At 23.3% G+C, this 27,675-nt stretch overlaps 1 protein-coding gene across 8 annotated transcripts in view; it reads right to left on the reverse strand.

Annotated features, from left to right (window-relative positions):
- Window positions 1-27,675, reverse strand: part of LOC126895074 (neuropeptides capa receptor-like) — a 62,805-nt gene that overhangs the window by 9,579 nt on the left and 25,551 nt on the right. For 5 of the 8 annotated variants that reach the window (XM_050666551.1, XM_050666549.1, XM_050666550.1 and 2 more), the window contains one exon: window positions 19,805-20,125. The exons of 2 other annotated variants lie outside the window; for them this stretch is intronic. In XM_050666551.1, coding sequence (XP_050522508.1) covers window positions 19,805-20,084 — 280 coding nt within the window. In that variant the 5' untranslated portion in view covers window positions 20,085-20,125. Of the gene's footprint in view, window positions 1-19,804; window positions 20,126-25,964; window positions 26,200-27,675 lie in introns of all 8 variants that reach the window. One more of the 8 variants, XM_050666553.1, reaches the window with a different exon arrangement.

The following is a 27,675-nucleotide window of genomic DNA, read 5'->3' on the forward strand; positions in this document are numbered from 1 at the left end:
TTAATTTACCATATTTTCATCATTTGAATAATAAGCAAAACAATTTAAATCAAGAAAAAAAAATTAATTACGATGATTTGTGATTTCTTTTAATAAATATATATTTAAAATATATAAATAGAAATTATTGTATAGAGGCATATATTTTGCAACAAACAAATAAAGTAACTTAATAAACTAATTAATAAGGCTATCTGGAAAGTTATCCTTGGTTGTAGTGCTTCAAATGTAAAAAAATATGTCTTCAAGTAAATTAAAGATATTTCATTACATCATAAAAAGAGCAAATAATAAGGTAATAAATATTATAATAATTCAGATATTGTGAAAGATACTGAGATTTATAGAAAAAATGTATTAAATCAAAAAAATATTTGAAGCCCAATTTTTATGAAAAGAATTATGATTTGATTACTCATAGATAGTAATGCGTAAACCTTAAATTGCTTAATAAACAATATTTTATAATATATTCAGTATTTAAATAGTTTTAACTTTATTTTTTATCATTTCTATTGAACTAAACTAAAAAATAGACAATAGCTTTTATAAATTTATATGGACAACAGTTTTACAACAATGTCATCGTACAATTGTAAGAAATTTTGACACGATAATCAGAAATAATATAAAACTATACAGATATTTTTCATTTTCTAAATGCACTGCCAAAAAACAGTAACACAATGATTATCTTTATAATTTAAAAATATCTACGTAAAAAAATAATAAATAAACTTAAGGGATACTAGTTTATTTTATTTTACATTTCATAATAATAGACTTACGTTACTTTGATAGATGTCTTAATATATTCAGTAAATTTATTAAGACGACTAGGACTAAGTCTATTCTTTAAGTAAATATTATTCACTTTTTCATTTGAATAAACTTAAAGGTATTCTTATATTATGTATATGTGGGATATGGATTAAGCAAATTAACTCTATTTCTGTTAAATTTTGATTTAATTTCACATGTAAATGATTTTGTCGTAAGGTGAATATTATGATTTATTTTATTTTATGTAGTTTCAAAACCTATATTACTTGAAAAAATATCTAGATTTTCTCTTGGCTTTTTTCAAATATATCGATTTTAAAATTAATGTGAATCAGTTCAAATTATTTTAACCATATAAAAATTTTATAAGAAAGTTTTTGTATAAAATATATAAATGAAAATATTTAAGCTAATAATATATATCTTTTATTTAAAACATTCAAAGTATATAAGAGACAAGTTAATAGAATTTTAAGAGATATTAAATATAAATATTACAAGTAAAGTTATTATAATAAAGTTCTAACAAATAAAAGTGTTTAAAATAATAAATAAGCAAAACAAAATGTTACGACTGTATTTGATTTTTTCTACTCCATACATCATTATGTTAACACAACATGATAGTAATATTACTATAATTTATTATAAAAGCTTTTTTTTTTGCTAATGATAAATAATTGTTTATTAAATAAAAATTCTAAATATTATTTTAATAAAGGCTATGTATATATAAAAAAAAAAAAAATTAAATTAAATTTATCAAGCTATCTGATACAAAAAAATAAAATAAAAATAATTTTTCCATGTATAGTAAAATTTTTTTTAAGGTGTATATCATTAATATAGTATCAATAGTTACAATTGAGATTATTGTAATATAATTATATTTTAGTCAACTTTTAAATTAATAATTATTATCAATTAAAAAGATATCGGTTTTTAACTCATGAAAAATAAAATGTTTAAGTATAAAATCATATAATATAAATGGGTGGTGCTATTATTATAAGAATAGAACAGGTTGAAAATAAAACTAATTCTAAGATATTTAACACGATTCTAGTTATATAATTTAACTATAAATTTTACTTTATTAAATTTTTATTCAAGTATTGATTCTTCATAAATATACTGTAAAATATCAGTAAAAATATTAATTTATTCATTAAACTTCTACAAGAAATGCTGTTTTCTATGTTTAAGGAAATACCTATTACTACAGCCTGACAAATAGCCAAAAACATTTAGATTAATCTTATATATAAATTCAATTTTGAATAAATTCAATTTAATTTATAATTAAAATGTCTTAATTTGTGTCTATTTTTTTTTATACTCTGTTATACTTATCTGGTGGAGAATAAATAATTTAAAATTATATTTTGTTTATCATATTTATTTTTTTATTGTTTTTAGAAACAAAGACAATATGTCACTTTTTTTTGTAATTAAGGATTTTTGTGTTTCATTAAATTAATTTAACCCATATAAATTAAATTTAAAATATAAATAAAATATTTGTATAAATAATATAATGATTCATAAATGGTGTTAAAAAATAAACATTTTTGATATAAAATAATTGTTCTTAGTTTGGAAGCTTTAGTTTGGTGTTAACATTAACTTAAACAATGTTTGACTTATGAAGAAAGTTTCAACATTGTTGGATTTTTTTCAGTTTTCAAAACATCTTTTAATATTTTCTGGACAACTTAAAAAAATGTTCAATAATATGTCAATAGTGTTTAATTATTTATCAATATTTATATTGATTGATGTGTATTCTTTTAGTAATTACTCGTGTAAATCGAGTAAAGCAGAAAATATTTGTGCAAACAGAGCTCTTTTTAATTTATTTTATAGACTTTTAGGAAAGTATTAATTATAAAGTTTATTGTAAGTAATTTGTTTTGCAAATATTGTTCGGTATTGTAGTAAAAATTACTTGAAAAAATAATTTAATTTTTTCATCACTTAAAATATTGTTTATTATAATTTTGTGAGAAGAATAAAATATGCATAACAATGATAATAAATAAATAATACTGACGAAATAACAATGTCAGTATTACGCCTAAATTACTTGAAATGGGTGATTAAAATTAATTAGTAAAACATGTTTCGAAAAATATTGAAAAATTAAAAATGTTTATACTAGTTTGTTTAATTATCTATTTCAAAAATGTTTACATTATAAAATTTATGTTAATATAATATTCAACGGTCTTCTTTAATAACTAATAAAGATTTAATAAATTTGTTAAATACTCTTTTTTAAATAAGTTAAATTTATTATAGTAAATTTAATAAAAAAAAATTATTCAATTTTAAAATTTGACATTGAGTATGTCCAAATATTTTTAAAGTATTGATCTATCTTTTTTTTTTGCAATTTTTTTTAAAAATATTTACAGTGAAAACTGATAAAGTGCTTTAATGCTTCATGATTATAGTAAAGTGTAATATTAGTTTAAAATAATCCATGTTTTATAGTTGGTCGAATGTCACTAATGGGTAAAGTGTGCTATAAACTGTAAATAATTCTTATGTTCAAGCTGTGTGTAAATATTAATACTATTATGGTTTAAAGTTAAGTACCTAGTGTAGCGTAGGTGAAATCGAGCAAAGCTCTTTCACAAGTATTTAGATTATATGATAAAGAAATATTATAATATTTATCTATACATTTATCAATTGATAAAAAAAAAATGTACAGTATGAGTTACAACAATGTTTACAATTAAAAGATAATTATTAGATGAAACTGAAAAAATATGGATTAAATTAAAAAAGAACAGTTGTAGTGATAAATGAAGTGCATATAAAATACAGAAGATTATTATCATATTATAAGTCACTAATATCACATATTTGATATATTTCTTTTACGTGAACTTAATTTACAACTAGTTTTATTTAATGGATTAAAATCTACACCACATTTAATTGTACCCCAGTCTCACACTATTCAGCCTTACACTATTCATTAAAATAATTTTTTTATAAGTATACTTACAAAGAAATAGTTTTAAAAATAACTATATATATATATAACCTATTATTTTTAATGTTTAAATTTTAGTTTAATAATATATTATTTTTACATATCTTATCAGTTAGTGTGTTGATAAAAAAGTAGTTTTTCTTAACAATTATTATATTATACAAAAATAAAATAATTCTATTGGTGTGTTAGAAAAACGTACAATGGATGATGTAACTAAGACTGATGATCATTTTTTTTGAACTTTTTCTAGAATGTTTATAAACCAGTGTATTCTATTTAAAATTTTCTTCTACGAAATGTATTTCATATAAATTAATATATAATTTCAAAGAAAATTAAGCAGTGAAAAATTTTATCATCATTATAAAATTAATTTATGATCAAAATATTATATTTCAATTAAATAATTTGACTACCATTAAAAAAATGTTTGTAAAATCACACTGAAAAAAAAATTATCGGCTGAATTTTTTTTCAGTGTATGAAAAGAATCTAATACTCTTCATACAAATTAAAATATTGTGATAGCAAATATTATCCCATAGTATCAATAGCAAATCTTAATATTATAAATGTGTTATTTTATTGTTGTATTAAATGTTTTCTAAACTTAAACTTATTATAATAAGTTTAAATTGATGTAGTACAGATTATTTTTACATTAATCAATCATGGACCGCCTGGTAGATATTACAGCTTACTAAAATAAACAATAGTTTATATTTTTCGATCGTAATTCACAAGTTTTTTGTAATATTAATATTACAATATTTTATCATTTTAATGTAAGAATAATATTTGAAAACCCTAATCTTGTTTTTACATAAACTAAGTTTCAATTATTCAAATTATTTTATGTATTTGATCTTTATTTTGATTTATATGTATATTTAACATATTTTATGTTAGATTTTAAGTTTTAGGTTAGCTTTTAGTTTATTTTTATTATTTAATTATCAGATTTGTCTTGCAAGGAACAAATAATTTAATCAATTATGTTTCGTATGAAATACTGGATAAGTTATTAGGTGTAAAATATAAAATGATCAACTTTCTGTAAACGATTTGTAAATTACATAACAGGATCTCGGCTTATGCTCCAGAATCTTAAAAGAAATGAAGTGTTACTTAATTAATTCTTTTGAATCTCATGCTAATTCAGAAAATAGTATCCAAGGAGTCCGCCTAAATTTTATTGTCTAATTTTCGTACCGGCGCAACTTACTGAAAATTAATATTTGTGAATTATTTCGTTAAAACTTTCCGTTTTCAATATATGCACCGAGTACATGATTGATGAGATGATATTTTACAATGAGCATCAATTATGTTTAAAACACTTAATTATTATAATCTCTTGGCACTTTTGAACCTTGAATTAAATTAAATTATGTCAAATTCTTCAAATAACTTAATATTACACATAATACGCTGATATTAATGTAGCATCATAGACCCTAATGAGTTTAAAAATATACAATTTCATTAAATTTTAATTAGAACAAAATTACTAGGATGTTAAGTACACCATCGTCGTCGAGGGTTGTATGTAATTATATTTTAGTAAGGAATGTAATTTGTTGAATAACGATTACACATGCATAAGTTTTTAGTGTATAATTTCGTCATTTATTTATCGTGAGGTACCAAAATGAGTAATATGGTGCTAATATCGCATGCATGTTAACCGTTATACGTTAACAATACCAATGTTGGAATTTGTAGCAAAAAAAACATAATGATTTAATGTTTTGTTACCCATAAAAGATGGTACTAGTAAAAACCGTTCTTAATGTGACACGCTGCTGAATTACTTAGCGTGTCAAAAAACGTTTTAACTTATTTGTGTATTTATCAATATAGGGGAAGTCTGTATAAACTGAATAATGCTAATATTTCAAAATTGAATTGTCATTAATGTTAAAAGCTTAATCTTAAAAAAGGTGTTTGGCCATACAAAAAAATTAGCTTTAAGTATCTAATGATCTAATGTATTGATCAAGTGTGATTATATACTTATTTAGTAGTTATAAATGTTTAATTAAAAAAATCGGTTTGAGTAAAGTGGATAAGATAAAGTGAATAGTTACTCTTTTGTGGATTAAAACTGTAAGTTAAGTTAAAACCATTACGAAAATATCTTAGTCCAAGTCAAATTTTTTACTTTATTTTCAATGTTTCAGTTGTTCAAGAACACAATACTCAGATAACGATTTTAATTGAAACTGAGGTAGTGAATATTTTTTGTTTACGAAAGATAAAAATCGTTGTTCGGTAGTTTTTAAGTTCAAATAAGATAAGTTTTATTGAAATATATTCACTTAATGAGGTACTTAAGCAAAATAAATAATTTTTTATTTCGTAAAAAACTTTATTTAACTTGTTACAGATAAATTTAATATTAATTACAAGAGAAGATTTTGACATTTAAGACAATATTATTCATTGAATTATGTTCGATTACAATAATTCGTACTTTTCTTTTTGGTCCTAAAGATAACATATCCGCTTTGTCCAGGTTTCCCTGTACTAAGTTTTTTTTTGCTGCTATTGTAAGTTTACAAAATAAGAAATTAACGAAATTCTGTTTTTTATCTCAAGTTTATACTAGCTATATTATAGAGAAAAAAAATAGAAGAAAAAAAAACTACTTTCTTGAATTAACTTAAAACCACTTAGATTGATACTAGTCAGTTTTATAAATTGATTGGACACAGACTATGTTTATAGAAGATACAAAAATTTGTTTTTATAAAACTTGAGGTGTTGTAAAAACGAATTGCTTGACCATTTAAAATTTTGCCTCCCTCTTTTTTAACTATCTTTGTTTGATTAGCGAGATATATATTTAAATTTTGACAATTGTGTAATCTTACACAATGTTAGTGTAAATAAATACAAATATTATTATTATTATCAATAAGTGTCAAAGTTATAATTTATATTTAAGCAAATAATAAATTATGTGATATTCCTAATAATTTATTATCAAATTTCCAATCAACATTGTGAGTTGATCTTACTAAAAACTTTTATTAAAAAAAAAAAAAAACAATGACAACTAATAATATTTACTATGGTAAATGTTGTTACATGACTTCATTTAGTAATTAATTTAATCTAAAATTAATAAAAAAAAAAAAGCCAAATTTTATATTTTTTTAGAAGAAAATATTTAGGGGGTAATTTTATACTTTTTGATGATGCTCTATGAGATACAATATGTTTGAAAAATATACACGTTCCAACACGCAATTTAAGAAAATCACTAGTCTTTGGCTTTAGGGTTCAGTAGTTATTATTGTTAGTTTAACGTATTAATAATACGTTAAGATAACAACATAGAATTACTAGACTTCAAATAAAGATCTAATGAAATTTCAAAAATTGAGTTTTTTATTATTAAACGAAGACAACGTCAGTTATAAACTAATTATAACCTCGCTTATATTCCACATTCTTATTATTTTTATTAAAATATTATCGGAAAAATTCCTTATTTAAAATAAAGTTCAAATACCTCTAAAAAATCTTTCTTTTTTTTGCTTAGAAGTGTAAATTATTTTATTTATTGTATTTTATTTCGACCTGAATACACAAACAAGAAAAATCCTTGTACGAGTTTTACAAAATTTGATTTATTTATATTATCAAATATAATTAATTATAATATAATATATTTATCTATATTATAGATAAAAGAATAATTTTCATATAATTTTGTTACATATAAATCGTGTTTTCATTACAAAAATAATAATTAAAAATAGCTTTTTTGAAATTACACATAATTATAAATAAAGTATAATTTATTTGAAAATGTAAATTATTTTTCACTAATTTGACTTTTACTTATTACACTTCTAATCATCTGAACAAAAATCCAATGATTATTTTAGTAAATATAAAGGGAAAAAACACCAGGTTTAATTTTTGATATCTTAAGAATTTACTTCTTAAAAATAAGTTTTAAGTACCTCTTTGTCTTTAAAATACTTTCTTTTGATAAAATAAAACTCTGAATTTAAAATAAAAGATGGTTATTAAAGGTTATGAAATATCCAGTCCTATTAAAATTTCTTAATCTTAAGAATATCTAATACATTTTGGTAGTTACAATGAGGTATTTTGATACCTCATACAAATCAAATACGTTTTATTTTGGAGGTTAAAATATAGAGTAATTATTTTACAGTATTCATTAAATTTTTTGTAAATTTTAATTTTTTGGAGTTTGTTACTTACATATGTATTTTCATTTATCTGTTAAAAAATAATAATATTGAAACTAACTATTATTTTAAAAAAAATGAAAAACTTTCAAGTATAGCTGGAGAATGAGAATGTATTATTTAGTACAAGTTAGGTAAGAATGAAAAAATAAAAGATATATTTGGCACTTTTCCAAAACTACTTAAAGTCAAATAAATGTGTATGACAAAAGAAAAACCGTTATTGACATTGTGTTACAAATATTTTTGGATGTTCACTGAATTGTAGCCAACAACACTAAGTTTGTCATATTATGTGTTGTTTGCCAAGGGCGCCTTTGAATGATGTGAAAATAACAAAATTTGTAGTTGTATGTAAAAAGAAATCCATGCATGGATTTTAGTTTTTATTCTGCTAACATATTAACCGATTTTATAAATTTATGTGGTGTAAATTTTATGTTCACAATGATAAATTAAGTGTAAGAGTTAAATGAACAATACTTGACTGATTTAATCTAGTACTTGTTAGATTACCGTTTTGATATTATATTTTTTTCCTTATCATAGTACAAGTTGATTAATAATAAAATCCATGTAAAATAACTAATGAATTAGTATTATACGGCTTATCCTAAAATATGAGGTTAAAACTTGAATAAAAAATAATATAAAAAGCACTAACGGGTTATTTTAGTTGATATATATTTATGAAACTTATCAAAGATTTTTTATTTTTAATGGTATTTTTGTACTTTTTCTTCTTCTTCAAAAAAATCATAATGATAAATTTATATTTTATATAATTTGAACCAATGACGGATTTTCAACATTATTCTTGGGTTTTCTACTGCTTAAAACTTAACAATCATTTGTTCTCCACATACAGGGGAAATCTTCTCAAAAAGTTATTAAGTCGTCAAATGTTCATATTTTAAAAACTTTTTGAAAGATACAATAGTTATTCCTTTTAGGAAATTAATCTATTTTTTGTCAGGACTATTTCTGATTTATCGATTTAATTAGATGTAGTTTTACATAACATTAAATATTTTATGTAATAGTTTTACAACCTCTACAAATTCTAGAAAAATAATTCTGAATTATTTTGAACACATACATTAGTATACAAAATGTATACAACAATCCCGTAAAATTAATAACATTGGAGAGCTACACGTTTGAGTGATGAAAATTATCTTACCATAGTGTTTGAAAAACGAAATGGCTTGTGCATACGTCTACCCAAAAACATTTGATTCACGATTAATGAAGTTTACTTACAAGAAGCTTAGTATAACAACAACGCCTTAGTATATCTTATGTGTACTTAACATTTAATAATTTTGTGTATTGTTGGTGTGATCAGTTGAATGGGCTTTCATAGTACTATGGTAGTTGTTTAATTAAGTCAAATGGCTATTGAAGCTATTTTAATAATTTTTTGCAAAATATAAAAAACTTACTTATTACACTATACTATAATATTATTAGTATACTTTTATACTACTATACTAATTATACTTATTATACTATTATGAATTCGATATTTTTTGAAATTCAAAATATATTCAAATATTAATACTTCGAATTCTTTATTGTTATAATTTGCTAAATTTATTGATAACGTTTATAAAATATATAAGTTTTTTCCATAATAATAGCATTATGATTAAATTTTAACATTATGAAATAACCCGTGCGTATCGATAAATCATGAAGTAAACAAAGTATTTCATGAAACATAAAAGTATTTTGGACAAATAATTTAATTCATTATAAAAGCTTTAGATATAGTTTTCTTGTGAATTAATTTACCGAGTAAACCATTGTTATTAATAAATATGTTTAATATTAGTAATTAAAAAAGTTTCATATTAAAAGTTAAAGTTAAAAAGAAACTATTAATTTTTATAAATTTTCTGTAGAGGATAATGTTGAGACGTAACGTTCAAATAGTTAAAATAAACGCGATGCACTTAAAATTGTATTTTTGTTGTTAAAATAGCTCTTTTGGGGTCATCAGCTTAATAAACGATATCATATATTTCATATTTAAACAAAGACTGATATTTTGCTGTTACAGTCCAGGAAATCTTATATTTTACATCCAATTCTGTGCTACGTACTTACATCTTAGCCCTAGTAATTATAAATAAAGCTTTCTTTAACTTAGAAGTATATTTGGAGATTATTATAATGATAGCAATTCATTTAATTGTCTCTTCGTGTTTATATAACTTATGTTCATCAATCAACATTAATATCGAACCTACACTTATTCGCATTTTCTTTGTTTTGTTTACACTTATTGAATCATTTTCTTAGGAAGAACAATTAAAAATCTTTACTGCTTCAAGTACTTTTTGCTATAGTTATTAATTAGAAATTGCATTGATATTCCTTCTTATATTTATGTTATAGATTTTTCATTTGATCGATCTTAGTCTCGTTTTAGTTTTAGTTTTTAAATTTCAATGTCACTCTAAGTGGATATTTAATTTAATATCAGTAGAATAAAATAACTAAAATAAAAGTTTTGATATAATATTATTTTCTTTCCACGTATTCTAATTCCTTTTTAAATGTTTTTCCTAAGTATTTTTAACTGATTTTTATATTATATCAGTTTTGTAATATAACCTTTTTTCTTGTTTTTCTATGCTCATATTGCCCCTCTGTAATACTTTCTTTTAGAATGGTTTTAGTTTTTGATCGTCTTTTGTGTTAAACCGTGTTTAGCGATCAAACGCGTACCATAGAGTCATTCTTTTATATGTTTTGATAACATCTTTAGATGCAAACATCTCTTTTATTGCGAAGTAAGGCCTATTCACAACATATATTTTAAACTTGGCTCTACGCGTTACTTTTGCCATTCACATTGAATATCTGATACATTTCCTTAAATAATCTTTCATTCGTTTATATATTATTCACTTGAGAAATAAAAAATTAATTGTTACGAATAAATAATTATTTACTAAAAGATCAATAATAAATTTTGAGAAAATTTACTAGTAAATCTAGTTTTGGAATATAAGGATAATAATCCAAAGGGCAATAACCGAATAATAAAATTAAAATGCCGGAGAAGTTGAACCGACCGAGCAGTGTATAAAAAGCGAAAAGTAAATATTTGAACCAATACTGAACTTTAATCGTTACAGATCGAACGATTTTGGATGGTTGAGTGTTTAATATACGACCTCAAGTCAGATAGATGTTATATCAGTTCAGGGTCGGCGAAACTCACCCTGAACTTAATCAAATTTCTTAATGACATTTTTTCGATTTAACTTTTTGAAACTACAAAAAGTTCAAAAATTCTTAAATAAATAGAAAAAAAGTAATTTTTTTATTTTTCACAGTCAAATTACATATTTTTGTAACTTAAAATAGATTTTTAGCCTTTAATTATTATTATAAAAAATTAATTATACGGAGTGGAACAGATCTAACTGACATCTCATAAAACTTATGATCTACATAACATTTTATACTTTTTTTTTTTTTTTAATAAATTTTTACAATATAGTACTATATTTAAAATATATTTTACATTATTTTTCGCAATTACAAAAAATATTTTAAAAATTAATTTTTTTTAAGGTACGTAGATAGTTATTTTATTGATATATTTTAAAGAAAAATTTATACCAAAAACTTTTGTTTTAATTCAGTAGTTACGTTTATATAGAATTTTGAAGTTTGTTAAATTTTGATTTTTTTTACAATTTTCCTAGGGTATCAAATGTTAGTCCACATTATGTAAAGTACGGAAGTAAACACTTATTACGTTATCTACTGGTAACAGTAAGCAATTTATTTTCCATGGATAATAATAACGTTTAACGCGCTTTTTACAAAGATGAATATCTCTAAACTTTATTACAAAAGTTAGAAACATTATCGTATGTCAACTACGAGTGTTCTATGGTTAGCCAATTTAAAAGTAATATCAATTATTAATTTGCGTTATTCTATCATTGTAATCATATTATTATAGAATATTCCTTGTTAGATTTGATAATAAATGCACTTATTCACTATTATCCACGTTTAAATTTATGATATATGAACTTATTTAATTAAAAATTCAACATATTTTAGATAATGTTTCTATATATTTTTTAATAATCTTAATTATACTACTACTTATTTTTTCATGGAAAACAAATCGCGTACAGTTACTATTAAATAACACAATAAGTGTTTATTTCCTTACTTTACATAATATGGACTAACATTTGATACCATAGGAAAATTATAAAAAAAATCAAAATTTAACAAACTTCAAAATGCTGTAGAAACGTAACTATTGAATTAAATAAAAGTTTTTGGTATCAAAACTTTTCTTTAAACTTATCTTTAAAATGGCCATCTTCAAATCTTAAAAAAAAATTTAGTAAAAAAAATTAATTTTTAATTAATTAATATTTTATAATTGTGAAATATAACATAAAACATGTTTTAAATATAGTTCTATATTAACACATTATCTAACAAAATCGATTCAACGAGAGCTGAGAATTTTCATGGATTGACTTAAAAAACGCATATCATGATAAAACCAATACTTCATTAGTTTCGAATCGAATTCATAGAAAAAGTTGGAAACATGAATTTACCATAGATATAATGGTTTTATTTTATTTCGATATAAATATATTCATGCTAATTATTTTAGGTCTAATATGAAACAATTGTTGAAAAACCCTCTTTTTTATCCATATATTATAGAATATACAGAGTGTTTAGTAAGTAAAAAACAGGTCAATTGTTACAAAAAATGAGAACAANTAACTAGCTTAATCGTCAACAGATGTTTCTTTCACGCCTTTTTTAAATTTCAGTAGGATTCATAGCAAGTTAAGTAAGAGATTTTTTCTAAGACGAAAAACAAGTGTTGAAAACGCTACTTCTTACAATAGCGTTGTTTTGAGATATCTTTAAACATTTTTAAATTTGATGGGTCAAATTTTGGCGCAGATAGATTCAACTAAATTCTAATCGGATTCTTATAACACATTATCTAACAAAATCGATTCAACGAGAGCTGAGAATTTTCATGGATTGACTTAAAAAACGCATATCATGATAAAACCAATACTTCATTAGTTTCGAATCGAATTCATAGAAAAAGTTGGAAACATGAATTTACCATAGATATAATGGTTTTATTTTATTTCGATATAAATATATTCATGCTAATTATTTTAGGTCTAATATGAAACAATTGTTGAAAAACCCTCTTTTTTATCCATATATTATAGAATATACAGAGTGTTTAGTAAGTAAAAAACAGGTCAATTGTTACAAAAAATGAGAACAATAGAAACCCGTTTCCTGACTTACTGAACACCCTGTATAGATTAAAACAGATATAATTGACAACTCATTTTGTACTAAATTATTGATATACAATTATTGTTTAACCCGTTTTTCACAATCAATTAAAAGCAAAAACAAATAGAAACATGATAAATCGTCAGCATAATTTTACCTCAGACCTGTAACTATTTATTCAAAATTGAACTTTAAAACGATATATATATATGTAAATATATTTTACATGAATGAATAAAAAACAAGCATTTAATTTATTTAACGAAAAAATTTTATACTAAAAGACTATTTTAATACACTTTTAGTGTATTGAAAAGATATATTTTTAATTATTCACTATATATAAATTTAATTACAAATTAAAAGTAAAATTTAAAATATAGTGACCTTTTGAGAAATACGGAATATTTTCCTTTATCATTAACTTGTGTAATTTCAAAAATAAAACAATTAAGTTTTATACAAATAAAGTCTTAGATACTAAACTTTCTTTAAATTTTAATTGTTTATACTTTTTTAATTCCGTCAAATATAATGAATTTACATCCGTTAAAAAGTTTACTTACTTTTTAGTGAATATGTAAACGGTAATTATTTATCTTAATGAAATTAGTTTTTTTTCTATATATATATATATATATTTAAATATTTTATTTTAGTCAACAAAAGCGTATAACAGTAACTCTTTAGCAGTAGCGTATACGTGTCTGTAGTAGTATGACACTATACCGTGTTTCCCTTAGCCGTTCATTACGTTATCAAACCTATAGGAAGTGAATAGAAATCTGAATCTTAAGTGAACGGGTTGCTTAGTGGTGAGATTTGTCAATACAACGGTTTAGGTAGCGGTTCACATGATTTCCTGTACTATTTCAATGACCAGCTGACAATCTTTGGCGGCCTGATTGCTAACCTAGTTCTTATGATGCTGGAGCACTAAATTGCATGATTACATGTGTCTTAGTGTTGTATATGAAACATTTTCAATTTGTGTAACGCTAATGTCATCAATTTGTTTTTAGTTAAAATATTAATACAGAAATACTAAAATTTGAAATACAAATTATGTGTAACAAACAGACAAGTTAAGTAGAGCACGATTAAGGCCGTTAACTTTAAATTAAATCGGTATGGATAAAACCGTAAGTTATACAGAGTGATTGTTTAACTATTACTCACGCAATATATTTACAGCTATAAAACAATATAAATTTTTTTCTTTTCAAAAGTTAATAATAATTTCTTACATTTTATCATTTTTAGAAAACAAATTGGTCCTGTCCTCCCATCAAATTTTCTCAATTTAAGTATTGTATTTAAAACAAATATTTAATCAACTTACAAATTAGAAAATACGTCATTGTATAAGGAGATTTCTTGATTTTTTGTTGAGTGTATTTAATGATTATGAAATGTATTATTTTTATCCGAAAAAGAAATTAAGAACTAATCCTTTCTGTAAACGTACAATTGTACAAAAATTACAGTACACAAGTAAAATACGGGTGCTTAGTATATTTTATTGAAGGTCTATGAAAGATATGACTAACCTTAATGGATTCCTCGCTTAAAAGTCTTTAAGAACTCATGTAAAATTCATATGTATATTATTAAGTCAGTAGCACACAATACATGGATAACAAAAGAAAATAGTTTAATCACTATCTACAAAACTGCTACAATACTGGCTTAGACTGTGAACGAATCTACCCTCTACTATTCAGCCTAACAGAACCTTCTAAAAATTCTAGACCGTACCGACAATAAAGGGATCCGATTAACTACAGAAGAGTTTCGGACTTAAATTTATCTGGGTTATATGTTTTATTACAGCAATATTTTAAATTCTCATTTAATAATATTTATTTTATTTTGCAATATTTTTAAAGATTACTCAGTTTTAAATATTTTTATTATGAATTATTATCGATTTAACGTATGTGTTATATAGTAAAACACTATACGGGAATAATATGATTAAGTAATTTATTACCTTACCGGTTTTAATTTTAGCAAAATATAGACGAGTTGAACAAACGATAAATTATAGTTTTTATGATATTTTAATTATTACAATCGTTTGGTAGATTTCATTAGTAGGAGAACATATACAAGAAAAGTCTGAGTTATTGCAAACAATACAATTAAATAAATTAGAATTAATTTATATACTACATATTAATCTTTGTTATTAGTTTCATTCACATAATTTTTTTAAGACTGGGAAAGGATAAATGAAGTTTACATAAAATAATGAATAATTATATTATTTTAATAATAGGAATATAAATTATACATACATATTCCTACTATATAAATTAAATCTAGATATATATTTAATAATGTACATAAAAAGCGAAATCTCTCTACATATAATATTGGTGTTGAATAGATAAATTAAAGTATTGTACAGGGTATTTCAGATATAACTGACAACACTTTTAACTATACAATTATCATTTTGTTGAATTTTATTTCGGATAGAGTATTTATAATAATATTTAGATCAATAAAAAAAAAAAAAGAATAATTCTGTGACTGTTTGAAATTAATATAATTTTGGAGTTTTAATAGTTTGATAGTTTAATAGTTTTAATAGTTTTAAAAGTTAGACAACTTTAAAAAAAGATTATAAGTTTATCAATGTCTTTGATATGTTATATAATTTTAATAATACAAAAATATATTATTAGGTATTATTCTGGTAACAATGAAATTAAAGAGTGTACAAGAATTTAATGCTATAATACCATTAATTTTTTTATATTGTACTCGCATTTATATGGAATCTCACCTAATCCATAATAATTGTCATCAACAACTATTTAAAGATTCAAATTTATTTTTGGTTGTTATGCGACCATTTATAATGTCAATCTGTCATTTGCCTGTTTATTCTGATAAAGTACTAAATACTTGCTCTGATATTTATGACTTTTTTTATTACTTCTAAATATTACCGCTAAGTTTAGATATATAAATAACAGCACATAGTCATACAAATATCCATAAAGACCTTTAGGGTGTGAAAAATATACTTATGTAAAATTGAAAGAAAAAACTACTCAGCAATCTAAACCCTAAACGACTTTTTATTTAAGAACATACCAACAATCAAATAATGTAAATGAAATTACCGAAAAACTGGGCGTCTATTTCAAGGATATCGTCACTTATTTTGCATTTGTCCTAAGCAATATCCTAGTAGTATTTTTATAGTTTTAAAGAATATTCTCTATGATTCAAACAGAACCTAAACGTAAAATTATATTGTTGAGTCGAATAAAAAATATATTATAAAATAAATTGTCTACAGTTGTTAAAAATTATTCACTAACATCTTTAAATTTACAAAATAGATTTTTCATTGAAATTAATATTTTTTTTTTTTGAGTTTTTAAACTAATTAACAATGATTTAATTTCTGTAAGTTAATATTAATTAACATCCAATTTAAATTTATAATAATGATCATAATCATTAATTTGTCTACTTAAATATTTGTTTTTACAATTTATCTTTGGCATTTGTTGACATATCATTTTATTAATCAGTTTTTCAAAGATGAAATTAGAATTATGTAAAAAAAAAAGAAGCGAAATGAAAAAATTAGCATAATAATTTAACACCTTATAATTATAAGATTTAACGGAAATTTCAACAAAGCGGAGGCTATTAAATATTCGTTATAACAATTCGATACATAATTAATTTATTAACTTGACAGTTCTCATTTGATGAATTGTTGTTTTTCATGGTTGTTCTTTATTGTCATGACGATTTCACGAGCCAAAGTTGTTAAACATGCTAAATGATTTATACTATGCCATAAAATGCAAGTTTGCCGTACATGAGTAGAATAATAATGCATTGACTTATTTATATTATTAGGACGGTGAATTCATTTTTTGTTCATTTATTAGATTATATGTTAGTAATGGGTACTCGCGAATCGTTTATATGTATTTTACGCTAGTCGCTTTTGGAGTAATTCCAGAATACATCTGGAAATCATCCATTTGGTTTATATAAGATTGTGGTAAGAGAAAGAGAATCCAAATACTTTAGAGAACTCGTCAATAGATAGCTGGTGGAAGTAAAATTATCAGCATAGATCATCCTTAAATCTGTCAATATTTAACGAATTTTAATGTATTTTAATAGTCGTTGCAGTGTGGAGTACTCAAGTTAGGGGCATAACAGTGACAAGAAATTATGTTTTAATTATTTTTTAACTATAAAAACTGTTAATTTTAAATCTTCTATATTTTTCTTAATTATTACTTCTGTCAGTACTGAAAAATAATTATAAGTTATAATATATACAAATTTCTATTTACTTGCTTCAAATAGTGTTCATGATTTTGACAACTATCCAAGTATAATACACAGGACGATTTATTATTCATGAAATACTCAATTAATCGAACAATAATAATTATATTAAAATTTTTTTTATTGGTTTATTTTAGATCCCCGTTTTATTTAATTTATCAGCCATTAAGTATTTTTCATGTTCATCTTTTATATCTTAGAGGGTGTCAATTTCATTTTTTTAAATGGCAAACTAAATAATTAACTAGTTTATTTAATAGATAATAATTTAATCTAATTAAAAAAATAACTGGTCAATAACAATTTTATACCTATATTTCAGAAGTAAATTTTACACATTTTTATACCTTGGCAGGAGGAAGAGTACAGCGGGAAATGATAAGTAATAAAAATAACACCTGCGTCTCACTTCCAGTCTTTACTTTAAATTATTAACAACATTTAAAATCCTATTTCACTTTATGTAAATAATTAACTAGGCAAAATATACGAATCTTACGAATTTATTAAAAGTTCGACCAATTGAAAAAGAATACAAGTGTGTTATAAATTGTTATTTTTTTAAAAATTATATCTTCGTATATGCAAACTATTTGTTCCTACTATAATAATAAAAAGTAAATTAAATTAGTTTTTTAAATAAAGTTATACCTTTATCATTTTTTTTTAATTTTTGAAAAGTAATTATTAGAAGCGAAGAGAGATACAAAAAGTCATGCAATTTTTGAGGAGTGAGTTTTAAAAGAGTTTGCCCGGCATATTATTTTTGATATCGGTGTTACTAGTTTTATTTGCAAAATTTGATGATCACTATTTATTAGTTTTTAGCCAAATAATCACTTTGAATCATCTGGTATGTTCATATATATGATCATTGTTTTATATATTGTTGAATCAGTAGGAAAAAATCGACGAATACGGTAAAATTTATAAATAAATTTTATTTATTTCATACTTAATATGATACGACTTTTCATTAATATTAATGCAATTATTTTACAACAATCATAAAATTTACTTATAAAGTTTGCCTTTAAAGTATTTTTTTACTTCATGTTGTGTTTCATTAAGTTATTTTATTCTAACTTTTTTGTTACATTTTTGTTATAATTTGAACCTTACGTAACTTTTGTTTGTTTATTATGATAAGTTGTCATATGATTTACTTTAAAATAATTTCAAATTACCTACAATTGCTGTTATTTAACTTTATACATTATTCCTTTAATTTAACTAGATAATACATTTGTGCTCCTTTACATTATTTTTTAGATAAATTACAACAGTAAAATTTTGTAAGAAAGTTTTAGCTTTTCATTTGTCACTTTAGTCAATTCTTATAATGAACTGTTTCAGTGGTATTTGAAGACAATTAATGAAACAACTTTATAATATTGATCCATTTGAATGATGTTAGCATAATATAAACATAATTTTTAGTTTTCAACTGAATGAAATCAAATATATACGACACTCTAAACCTATCATACATTTAATTTTTATATTGTAAATACAAAATTATAAAATTGTTATATTATCCAATTTTTATATAGTAAAATAATCGGTTAATGATCAAAATTGTTGAATTCACTTTAATTTCAATAAACCTACTGAACTGATTTGTGTGTTTCTACATAATATTTTATGGTTCATTATGTATTGAACTACCTTTTATTAGTAAAAACCAGTAACAGAGGACCCCATAGAATTTAAAGAGACTCCTCGTTAAGATACTCTTTATTGTTTAATTTTGGTGACCCATCAACTTTACAACCCTTTCGTTCCTCCATAGACCACGCCACTTCGTCTATCCCGACCAAAACCATTACCCTCCATTCAAAATAGACCATGCCTACCCCTTCACTCCTGTTTACGTCTTTTGCCTTCTGTTTGGTGCCGAATATCCATTTTACCCTACTAATAGGTCTTTAATTATTTACGAAAAATTACTTAGTTTATTGGGATAAAAATATAATTTTGTATTACTACGTCATGTTTTTCCAAAGAAACTACAAAAAGTAGTAAAAAAATGTGATATATAAAGGTCATTTAGGGACCCCACTATAAAAAATGTCTGTTATTATAAATTTTTATTTATTTGATGTATTTTTCATACCTAGTAAAAGTAGCGTGAGATCTGACACGGCCAAATTGAATAGATAGTAATTAGTTGCTGTATGCATAAAGTTATTCCGAATGATTACCACGCATACGGATATATTCCCAATTATTCCAGTAACAAAAATGAGTACATAGATAATAGTTATTGGTATAACTATAGTAAGTGAGAGATGTTTTGGCCCACGTGTTCGAAGTAAGTAATCTTCCAGTGTATCATTAGATGTATCATTCAGTTCTTCCCAATAATATGATCCATCCTCTGTCATACTACTCATGTCAAATATATTTCAAGCAATCTAAATTCATCCATGGATATCTATAAAATAAAAATTTTTCTATTGAAGTCATATTATTAATAAATTAGTTAATTTTTGATATAACTTTTATTACATTATTATATTTTAGAAATAATATTATAATAAATCTTGAAAACTTAATAAATATGTAAAAAGTAAACTATATATTTATTTATTCACAGATATTTTTCTTTATTGACTAATAATTAACGATCTTTATTCTTATTATCTCAATTATTGAGGTTGATCATATTGATATATACTTACCATAATACACATTTTCTTTTATTGGTTTTGGTATATAATTTTAATTTTAATTCTTAAAAAAAAAAATTAATCAACAATTATGAAATGCTTATTTCACAATGGTTACAGAAGCTGCAGCCTTTCCAAAAAAATTTTTTTTTACCGTAAAAGAAGTAACCGCATTTTCTTTACGCCGAGCCATTTTAATGCTTAAATTTAATAAGAACAAAAAGGGTACACATAAAGTTATTTGATATGAATGAGTACCCGCAATTTATAATGTATGCAATAAATTAAGTTCTCTTATAATTGACTATTAACTATTCTATCTAAATACTTAATCAAAGGCACTATGTAAACTAAAAGGTATAGATTCTCCTATATTTAATGTGAACGGCAACTAAAATTGGTTGGTGAAATTGCATATTAAATATCTATAAATGAAAATCACAGTCTGACCACGTAATAGTTGTTAAGAAGATAAGAAATAAGGTATCGCTAAATATACTTTCAAAAGCATCTAATGAATTGATTAGTTCAATATAAGATGATTAATGGTTCTGAATAATGGAAAAGGAGTGTAAAAATATGTAGCCAACTAGACAAGTCGTTGAAACTGAAAAATCAAGCGCAAGAAGATATCTCAAAGGGAAAGTCATATTATTGAAATCTATTTGTACATACATTTTTATTACAGCTACAGTGCTTAATTAATTTAACAACTCAATAAATATTTATCATGATAAACATTTTAAAAATGGCATTTAATCTTAAAAAATACATTTGAAGTATGATAAATTATTTGTCAAATCTCAAAATATACGACAACATACTGTAAGTAAATTAGAAGAAAATTTTATGAAGCCATAATTTCTTTTTAATAATAATAATCATAATAACATATTCCATTTGATGTTTTTTTACTGACATAATAATTTCATACTGAGTGTTTTATCGAAATTATAGTTATTTTTTTTTACAATATTTCATATCGCAAATATTATCCAATAAATTATTGCAATAATATTTTGTGCAGACTACCATTCAATACTCACTTAAAAAATATGTATTTTTATATTTATTATAATGTACAATATTATTCATAAGTAAGTTGAACAACATATGGAAGATTGGGGATTATTACCACACTAATATGGTAATAAATTAAGTTTACATAAAATAAGTTAATTCACAACTACAACTTGTTTTATTCAATCAATTCAAATCTACCTCACATTTAAATATGCCCCAGTCTCCTATAATTTTTGTAACTAACTTGTAAGTAATGATAAATACAACGGTGTTTTAGCTATTATTAATTTTTATTAATATTATGCATGCGTAAAAATACATGTAAAATATTTAATCTCATTCTTGACATTGTGATGTGTACCTCAATGAAACTCAGATAAAATAAAATAAATTAAATTAGATAAAATTAAAGTAAACTATAATGTAATGGCGTGTACATAGATAAATTACTGTGTACGTGGATGATTGTCATTACGCAATTGAGTTAGTAAATAAAGATTTTTATTAACACCTGCGGATTCTGGAACTATTTAAACTTGTAACTGTTAAACACTATACAACGTTGTGTAAGATACTATTAAGTGATTTTGTACATTAATTGTTGCGCAAAATGTACGCCAAAACAATATAGAATATGTAAAATATAAATAAAAACCATTGATTTGTCGTCAACCACTCGATTTATGTTAAATTATTTATAAATTAACTCTAAATAAAATATAACATAGATGTAACTAAAAATAAAGAAAAAATTCTTAATTTTGGAAAAATTGATTAACGTTAAATCACAATCACTTTGTTGTTCCAGACTTAAACAACACTTAAAACTGAAAGACTTTTAAAACTTGTGGATTATTATTAAGCTCCAATAGTGTTCCCAAATAACATTTTAATGAACAGATCTATAAGCTCTTATATGTTTTTAAAACTTAATAAAGTATTCACTTTTCACTAAATTCTTATTAATAAACTATACGTTTATATATTACAGTCCATTTGTTGACTTTTATTATGTTATAGTAAACATTTATATTAATTACTGTTATTATTACATTTACTATGTATACTATCTATACTCAATATATTAATAATTATTTAAACATTACTCCGTGAATTCCTAATATGAATATCGTCAATATTAAGATTGAACAATTTTAATACTTATTACAGGTATCTTTTTTAGTATACCACTTTCGTTTTCATATACCTAACCTATATACAAATATGACGATGGATAAGTTTTTTATTATTTTTTTAATGCGATTAATTTTAATTAAATATTTCAGTTATATTTTAATAAATACGAGCATCACAACTATCGAATAGCAAAAAAAAAGTCAGTTGGTAAATTTCTAAAATATACTCAAATTATACGTGGATGTTTGATGGTTTAATTTTAACTGTAAAAAATGTTCATAAAAACTTAAGTATTGTCAATAATATGTTTCAATTTTAATTTTAGCTTCGATGCGTACTGAGAATTGCAACTATAGTTGTATTATTGTATATCAAATAATTATAAAAAAATTAATCTAAATCTCATTTTATTATAAATAAAGGTTGACAATGGCAGTTTTAATCAAATAAACAAAATTTGGTTAGTTGATAAATATTTTGTTCAAATATTTAGTTTTTTTTTTATATAACTGTCCGATATTTAGAGAAAATATGTCGTTTTGTTATGTAATTCGAGACATTTTCCGCGGGGAAATAAAACTTTTATGTCATCCATCTATACTTCTAGTTATAGCTATACTTTTACCCCAGGGTAACATACAAAAGGTTATCTGTAAATATTTTTTCGGCTTATATTTAATCTTTATTCCCACCTAAATAATCATTATTTGTGAAATATACGGTTTGAAATTACAGTAAAATATCCCTACATTTAAATTAAATAGTGGTAAGCTATATTATACAGTTTTGTTATGACGATTAAGGTATTTTTAAATGAAAGTATATTATTTTAAAACACCTATATATGATAACACTCTGAGCTTTCAATTTAGTTAATCCAAACTTTTCTTAGAACAGTGTTTTGAACTTAGGCTAACTTTAAAAAAGTATGTTTATTAATTTATTATACTACAGGAAAAAGTTTTTTAGTAGTATCACTTATTTTTATTTGTTTATATTTTGGCGTGCGGGCTTAACAATATGACAATTATAATCATTTTGAAATTTTGAGATACCTTGTTGGTGACACTACATTAGGCGCTTCAACACAGGTGAATTTTTCATAAAAATTTAATCTAACCAAAAGTACATAATACTACATGGAAAATAAAAACATTGTAATAAAAAAAAATTGTCTTGAAATTTAAAAATATTTTACATTATCCTTTACATTTGATATAGTACCATGGTTCTCTCAGCCGCATATCACGTTATCAACCGAAATGAAAGTGCATCGGGATCTGAATCACAAGTGCGAGGGTGGCCCCAAAATATGGTTTGTCTCTACGACGCATTTGGTCGCGGGTTCTAATCCCGTATCGTGTCTCTTTTTTCACACGATTTCCGGTACTCTTCATTAACCGGCTGAAAAACCCCGGAAGCCAAGTTACATTATAAGCGTATTACACAGTATAAGTCTTTAAAAATATTTTAAATCACACAGAAAATGGTTGTTGTGAATTTTATCGAACTTTTAACAGAATTCTTTAAAATGTACGTGACAAAAAAGTGGCATTAAAAGTTAATAAATTTTGAAAATAAAATTGTATAAAATATGATCTTCTAAAAAAAATTTTTTATTGATAATAAACTAAAACCAATATTTAATTCTACAATAATAAAAATGGTAGCACAGTGGAGTCGCGCCACAATATGGTCGTGGCATAGTTGGGACAAGTATAGATGATATCTGATAGTGATTAAAATCACCATCATAAGAAACGCTTCAATCCAAACCTGTAAATAGTGTTTAATTTTAAGATTGGTGGATTATTTCAAAAACTAAATGAACTCTTATTTTATTCATTATTCCTAATAAGTAGTTCTTTGATTTATAAGTGTTATATATGAATAAATATTTATTATAGCAATTAAATATAGTATGAAATTTATATTTAACAATTTAGTGTTGTAATTTTTACGGAGAAATTATTGTAAAGTAAAATTTTTTTGATTCGTTCATTTTTAAAAATGCTATGGCAGTTAAAAGAAAAAAATTTATTAAAAATGACGAAATTTACCGATTTTAAAAATCCTAATTGTTTAGGGATTTCCACCATTAACGGGAAACGAGAGAAAAATTTTCAATTTTATAGTGTTATAGTCTGTAACTAGATATTGTTTGTAAACTTTTAACGTATTGTTGAGAAAAATCGGTCTAGTGAGAGTTAAAAAAAAGTAGTGACAGACAAAAAAAAAAATAATAATAATAATAAAAATAAACACATCATGTTAAAATTAATATCTTCTCATCTTCGCATCGAAGCTAAAAAACGATGAAAATACTAAGAAAGTCTACAAATTCACAAAAGCTTAATTTTTACGAACATTTCACACTATTTTTACAGGCAATTCAACTTGCGGCGAACTTGTGGACGTGAATTTATCAACAAATATTTATTTTATAAACAATTAAATTGAAAATAATTTTTAACCCTTTTAAAATGATTTAAGAATTTTATATTTTCAAAAGATTTTCTACCCTTTTTTTTTATACAGACTTAATTCGATCGTGATACATACCCATTAAATGTATTAAAATGCTTTTAACTAAAGTGCTAATAACTTGTTCTAATTACTTCTACTAATATTGTTGTCGACCCATCAAAATGTTTTATAAAGATAGAGCTAAAAAATAACTATTACAAAATTTTGAAAAAATAAATATCTTAAATATTTGTTTAGTATTTTTTTTTAAGTAATAAATAATAAAAATTATCCTTTGAACGATGTTTGAGAAAGAATTAATTATTTCAAAAAAAAATTATCTGCAAAATAATAGTTGGATCAAAAGTTAAAAATGTTGTCAGTTAAATCTGAGACACTGTATAATATAGGGCATAATGCATTTAAAAAGTCCATTATATATATATATTAGTTAATAATATTAATACCAGAAAATATTTAGTAAAAGTCAAAAACATTTTATATACCAATAATTTAAAATAGTTTATACCAGTGACACGTATCTACCTTTCTACATAAATTTTAATTAACGAACAAAGCATAACATGAATTTGAAAACTATAGAAAGATTAAATTACAACGACAGAAGCTTGTCAATTCACAATTATTTGACGTCAAAGTGTGAATCAGTTTTAATTTCTATATTATTCATTATTTATAAAGCATTGTCTCATTTATTGGATGTAAAATATGACATGGAGGGTAAAAACTCCATTAGCAGAGATTTGGTTTTTTACACTCTGCATGATTTAATTCAAATAAGTATTTTAATTTTCACTAATATTATTGTTTTTATTTTCAATCAATGCAACTTTTAGGTTTAAATTAAACATTAAACTTAATTAGCAGAGTTCTGCTTGAACGTTGCATGTATATTAAGTGAAAATTCTTGGTCATCAAGATTTTAATGATATATACACAAAGATAATAAGTTATTACCTTAGTAGCGTTATTCAAGCGTTATTACTAATAACGCTTGAATACACGTTTTGAGTCTCTTGAATATTGATGAAACTTTACCCAACTTCATGTGACTACACGAAATGTGCTGCCTGCTAGTGATTTGGTTGACGAGGATTTAGTTTACCATCTCGTGTACATTCAATAAATTGTAGGCTACGTGAAAAAATTATTAGGATGCGTCAAGACTTCTCTTCTGGAATTCATTGCGAGTCTATTTTTAAAAAAACGATAGTACGTGAGCTCATAAGTATACGACAGTTTTTCAAGTAATCTCCTAAGCCAACCACAAGTTGCAGGAGACTAATTCTCTAGAGTATTTGGGGTGTTCGATGAATAACAATAAAATTGTTCCTCCTCAATAGCTTACTCATTAGTTACCCGAAAAACCTTCGAAAACGTTATACTGATGGGTTTTCTGTCCAGTTAATCAAACATTAAGTGATTCTAGCCATTTTCAAGTCGAATTCAACAATTTAATGTTTAACTTAGTTACTGATCAGACTATTTTTGTTCGAATAATAAATATTTTTTGATCTTTGCTCATTAATTGTCTTATAATGATACTGCATTTGTTTAGTCACGAGTAACAGGACTCTTTACTTGAAATAACTATCAATCAATCTACTTAGCTTTGTGACTAATTCAAGAAGGACATTAAGAAGTATCGTATAAAGTTAATTTAAACGAATTACTATTTATACTATTACTTAATAAATTAAAACTCATAATAAGTATTACGCTGAAATATAATTGCATTCATTTTTCTACCGTTTAAATAATTTTCATTTTTTTTAATTTATCGATTTTTTTACCAATTTAGGTGGTTAGGCTTTTATAGAATACCATTTGGACGTTACTAAATTGGAAATGTTCGTTGCAATATAATCAAAAAATATTTTGAAACATCATATTTATAAAAAAATTACTATTTTTGGACACATATATTAATATTTTATTTAATGTTGATTTAGGATTATTTATTTATATATAAATATACAAATTGTTTACAATATTACTGTAGGTATATAATATATTATATATTATATAAATTTTGTAGTTATATATATATACTATATATATATATAACTACAAAATTTACTAGTTCTAAAACATTGATTATAAGAATAAAATAGTATACATTTAGTCAATAAAATTAGTTAGAACTTGTTTATTAAAAAAAATTTATATTGGATTTAAAAACTTTTAGGAGACATTAATTATTAAGAAATTTTTCAGAACTTCACTACCAAAGTTTACTTGTTAATTTTTTTTATTATCAAAAATTAACTTTTATGATCGGTTCATCATAATCCTTTTAATTACTTACAATAAAATGGCTATGTTTTGTTTGATTTTTATGTTACAAATTTTTTTTGATATATCAAATATGAGACTAAATGAAACAAAAAAAAAATTCTTAATATTTTTTTTTATTTAATTATATAAGTAATTGATGATACTAAAATCATTCTGTACATTATAAAAAAATAATAAATAATATTGAAAATGATACATGAAATAGTTTTCTGAATGAATTTCTCAAATTTGATTTCTCGGAAATTTTATTATACAGTACCGTAGTTATTAAAAAATGTCGTCTTTCAATTATAAGAGTTCTGACTACATTTCCTTTCTTTTGTACTTATCAAATCACTTAGTAAACATTTTCTTGAGTTGATTACTTAAT

Source organism: Daktulosphaira vitifoliae, unplaced genomic scaffold (assembly GCF_025091365.1).
Source record: "Daktulosphaira vitifoliae isolate Bord-2020 unplaced genomic scaffold, ASM2509136v1 Scaffold_1, whole genome shotgun sequence".
Lineage (NCBI taxonomy): Eukaryota > Metazoa > Arthropoda > Insecta > Hemiptera > Phylloxeridae > Daktulosphaira > Daktulosphaira vitifoliae.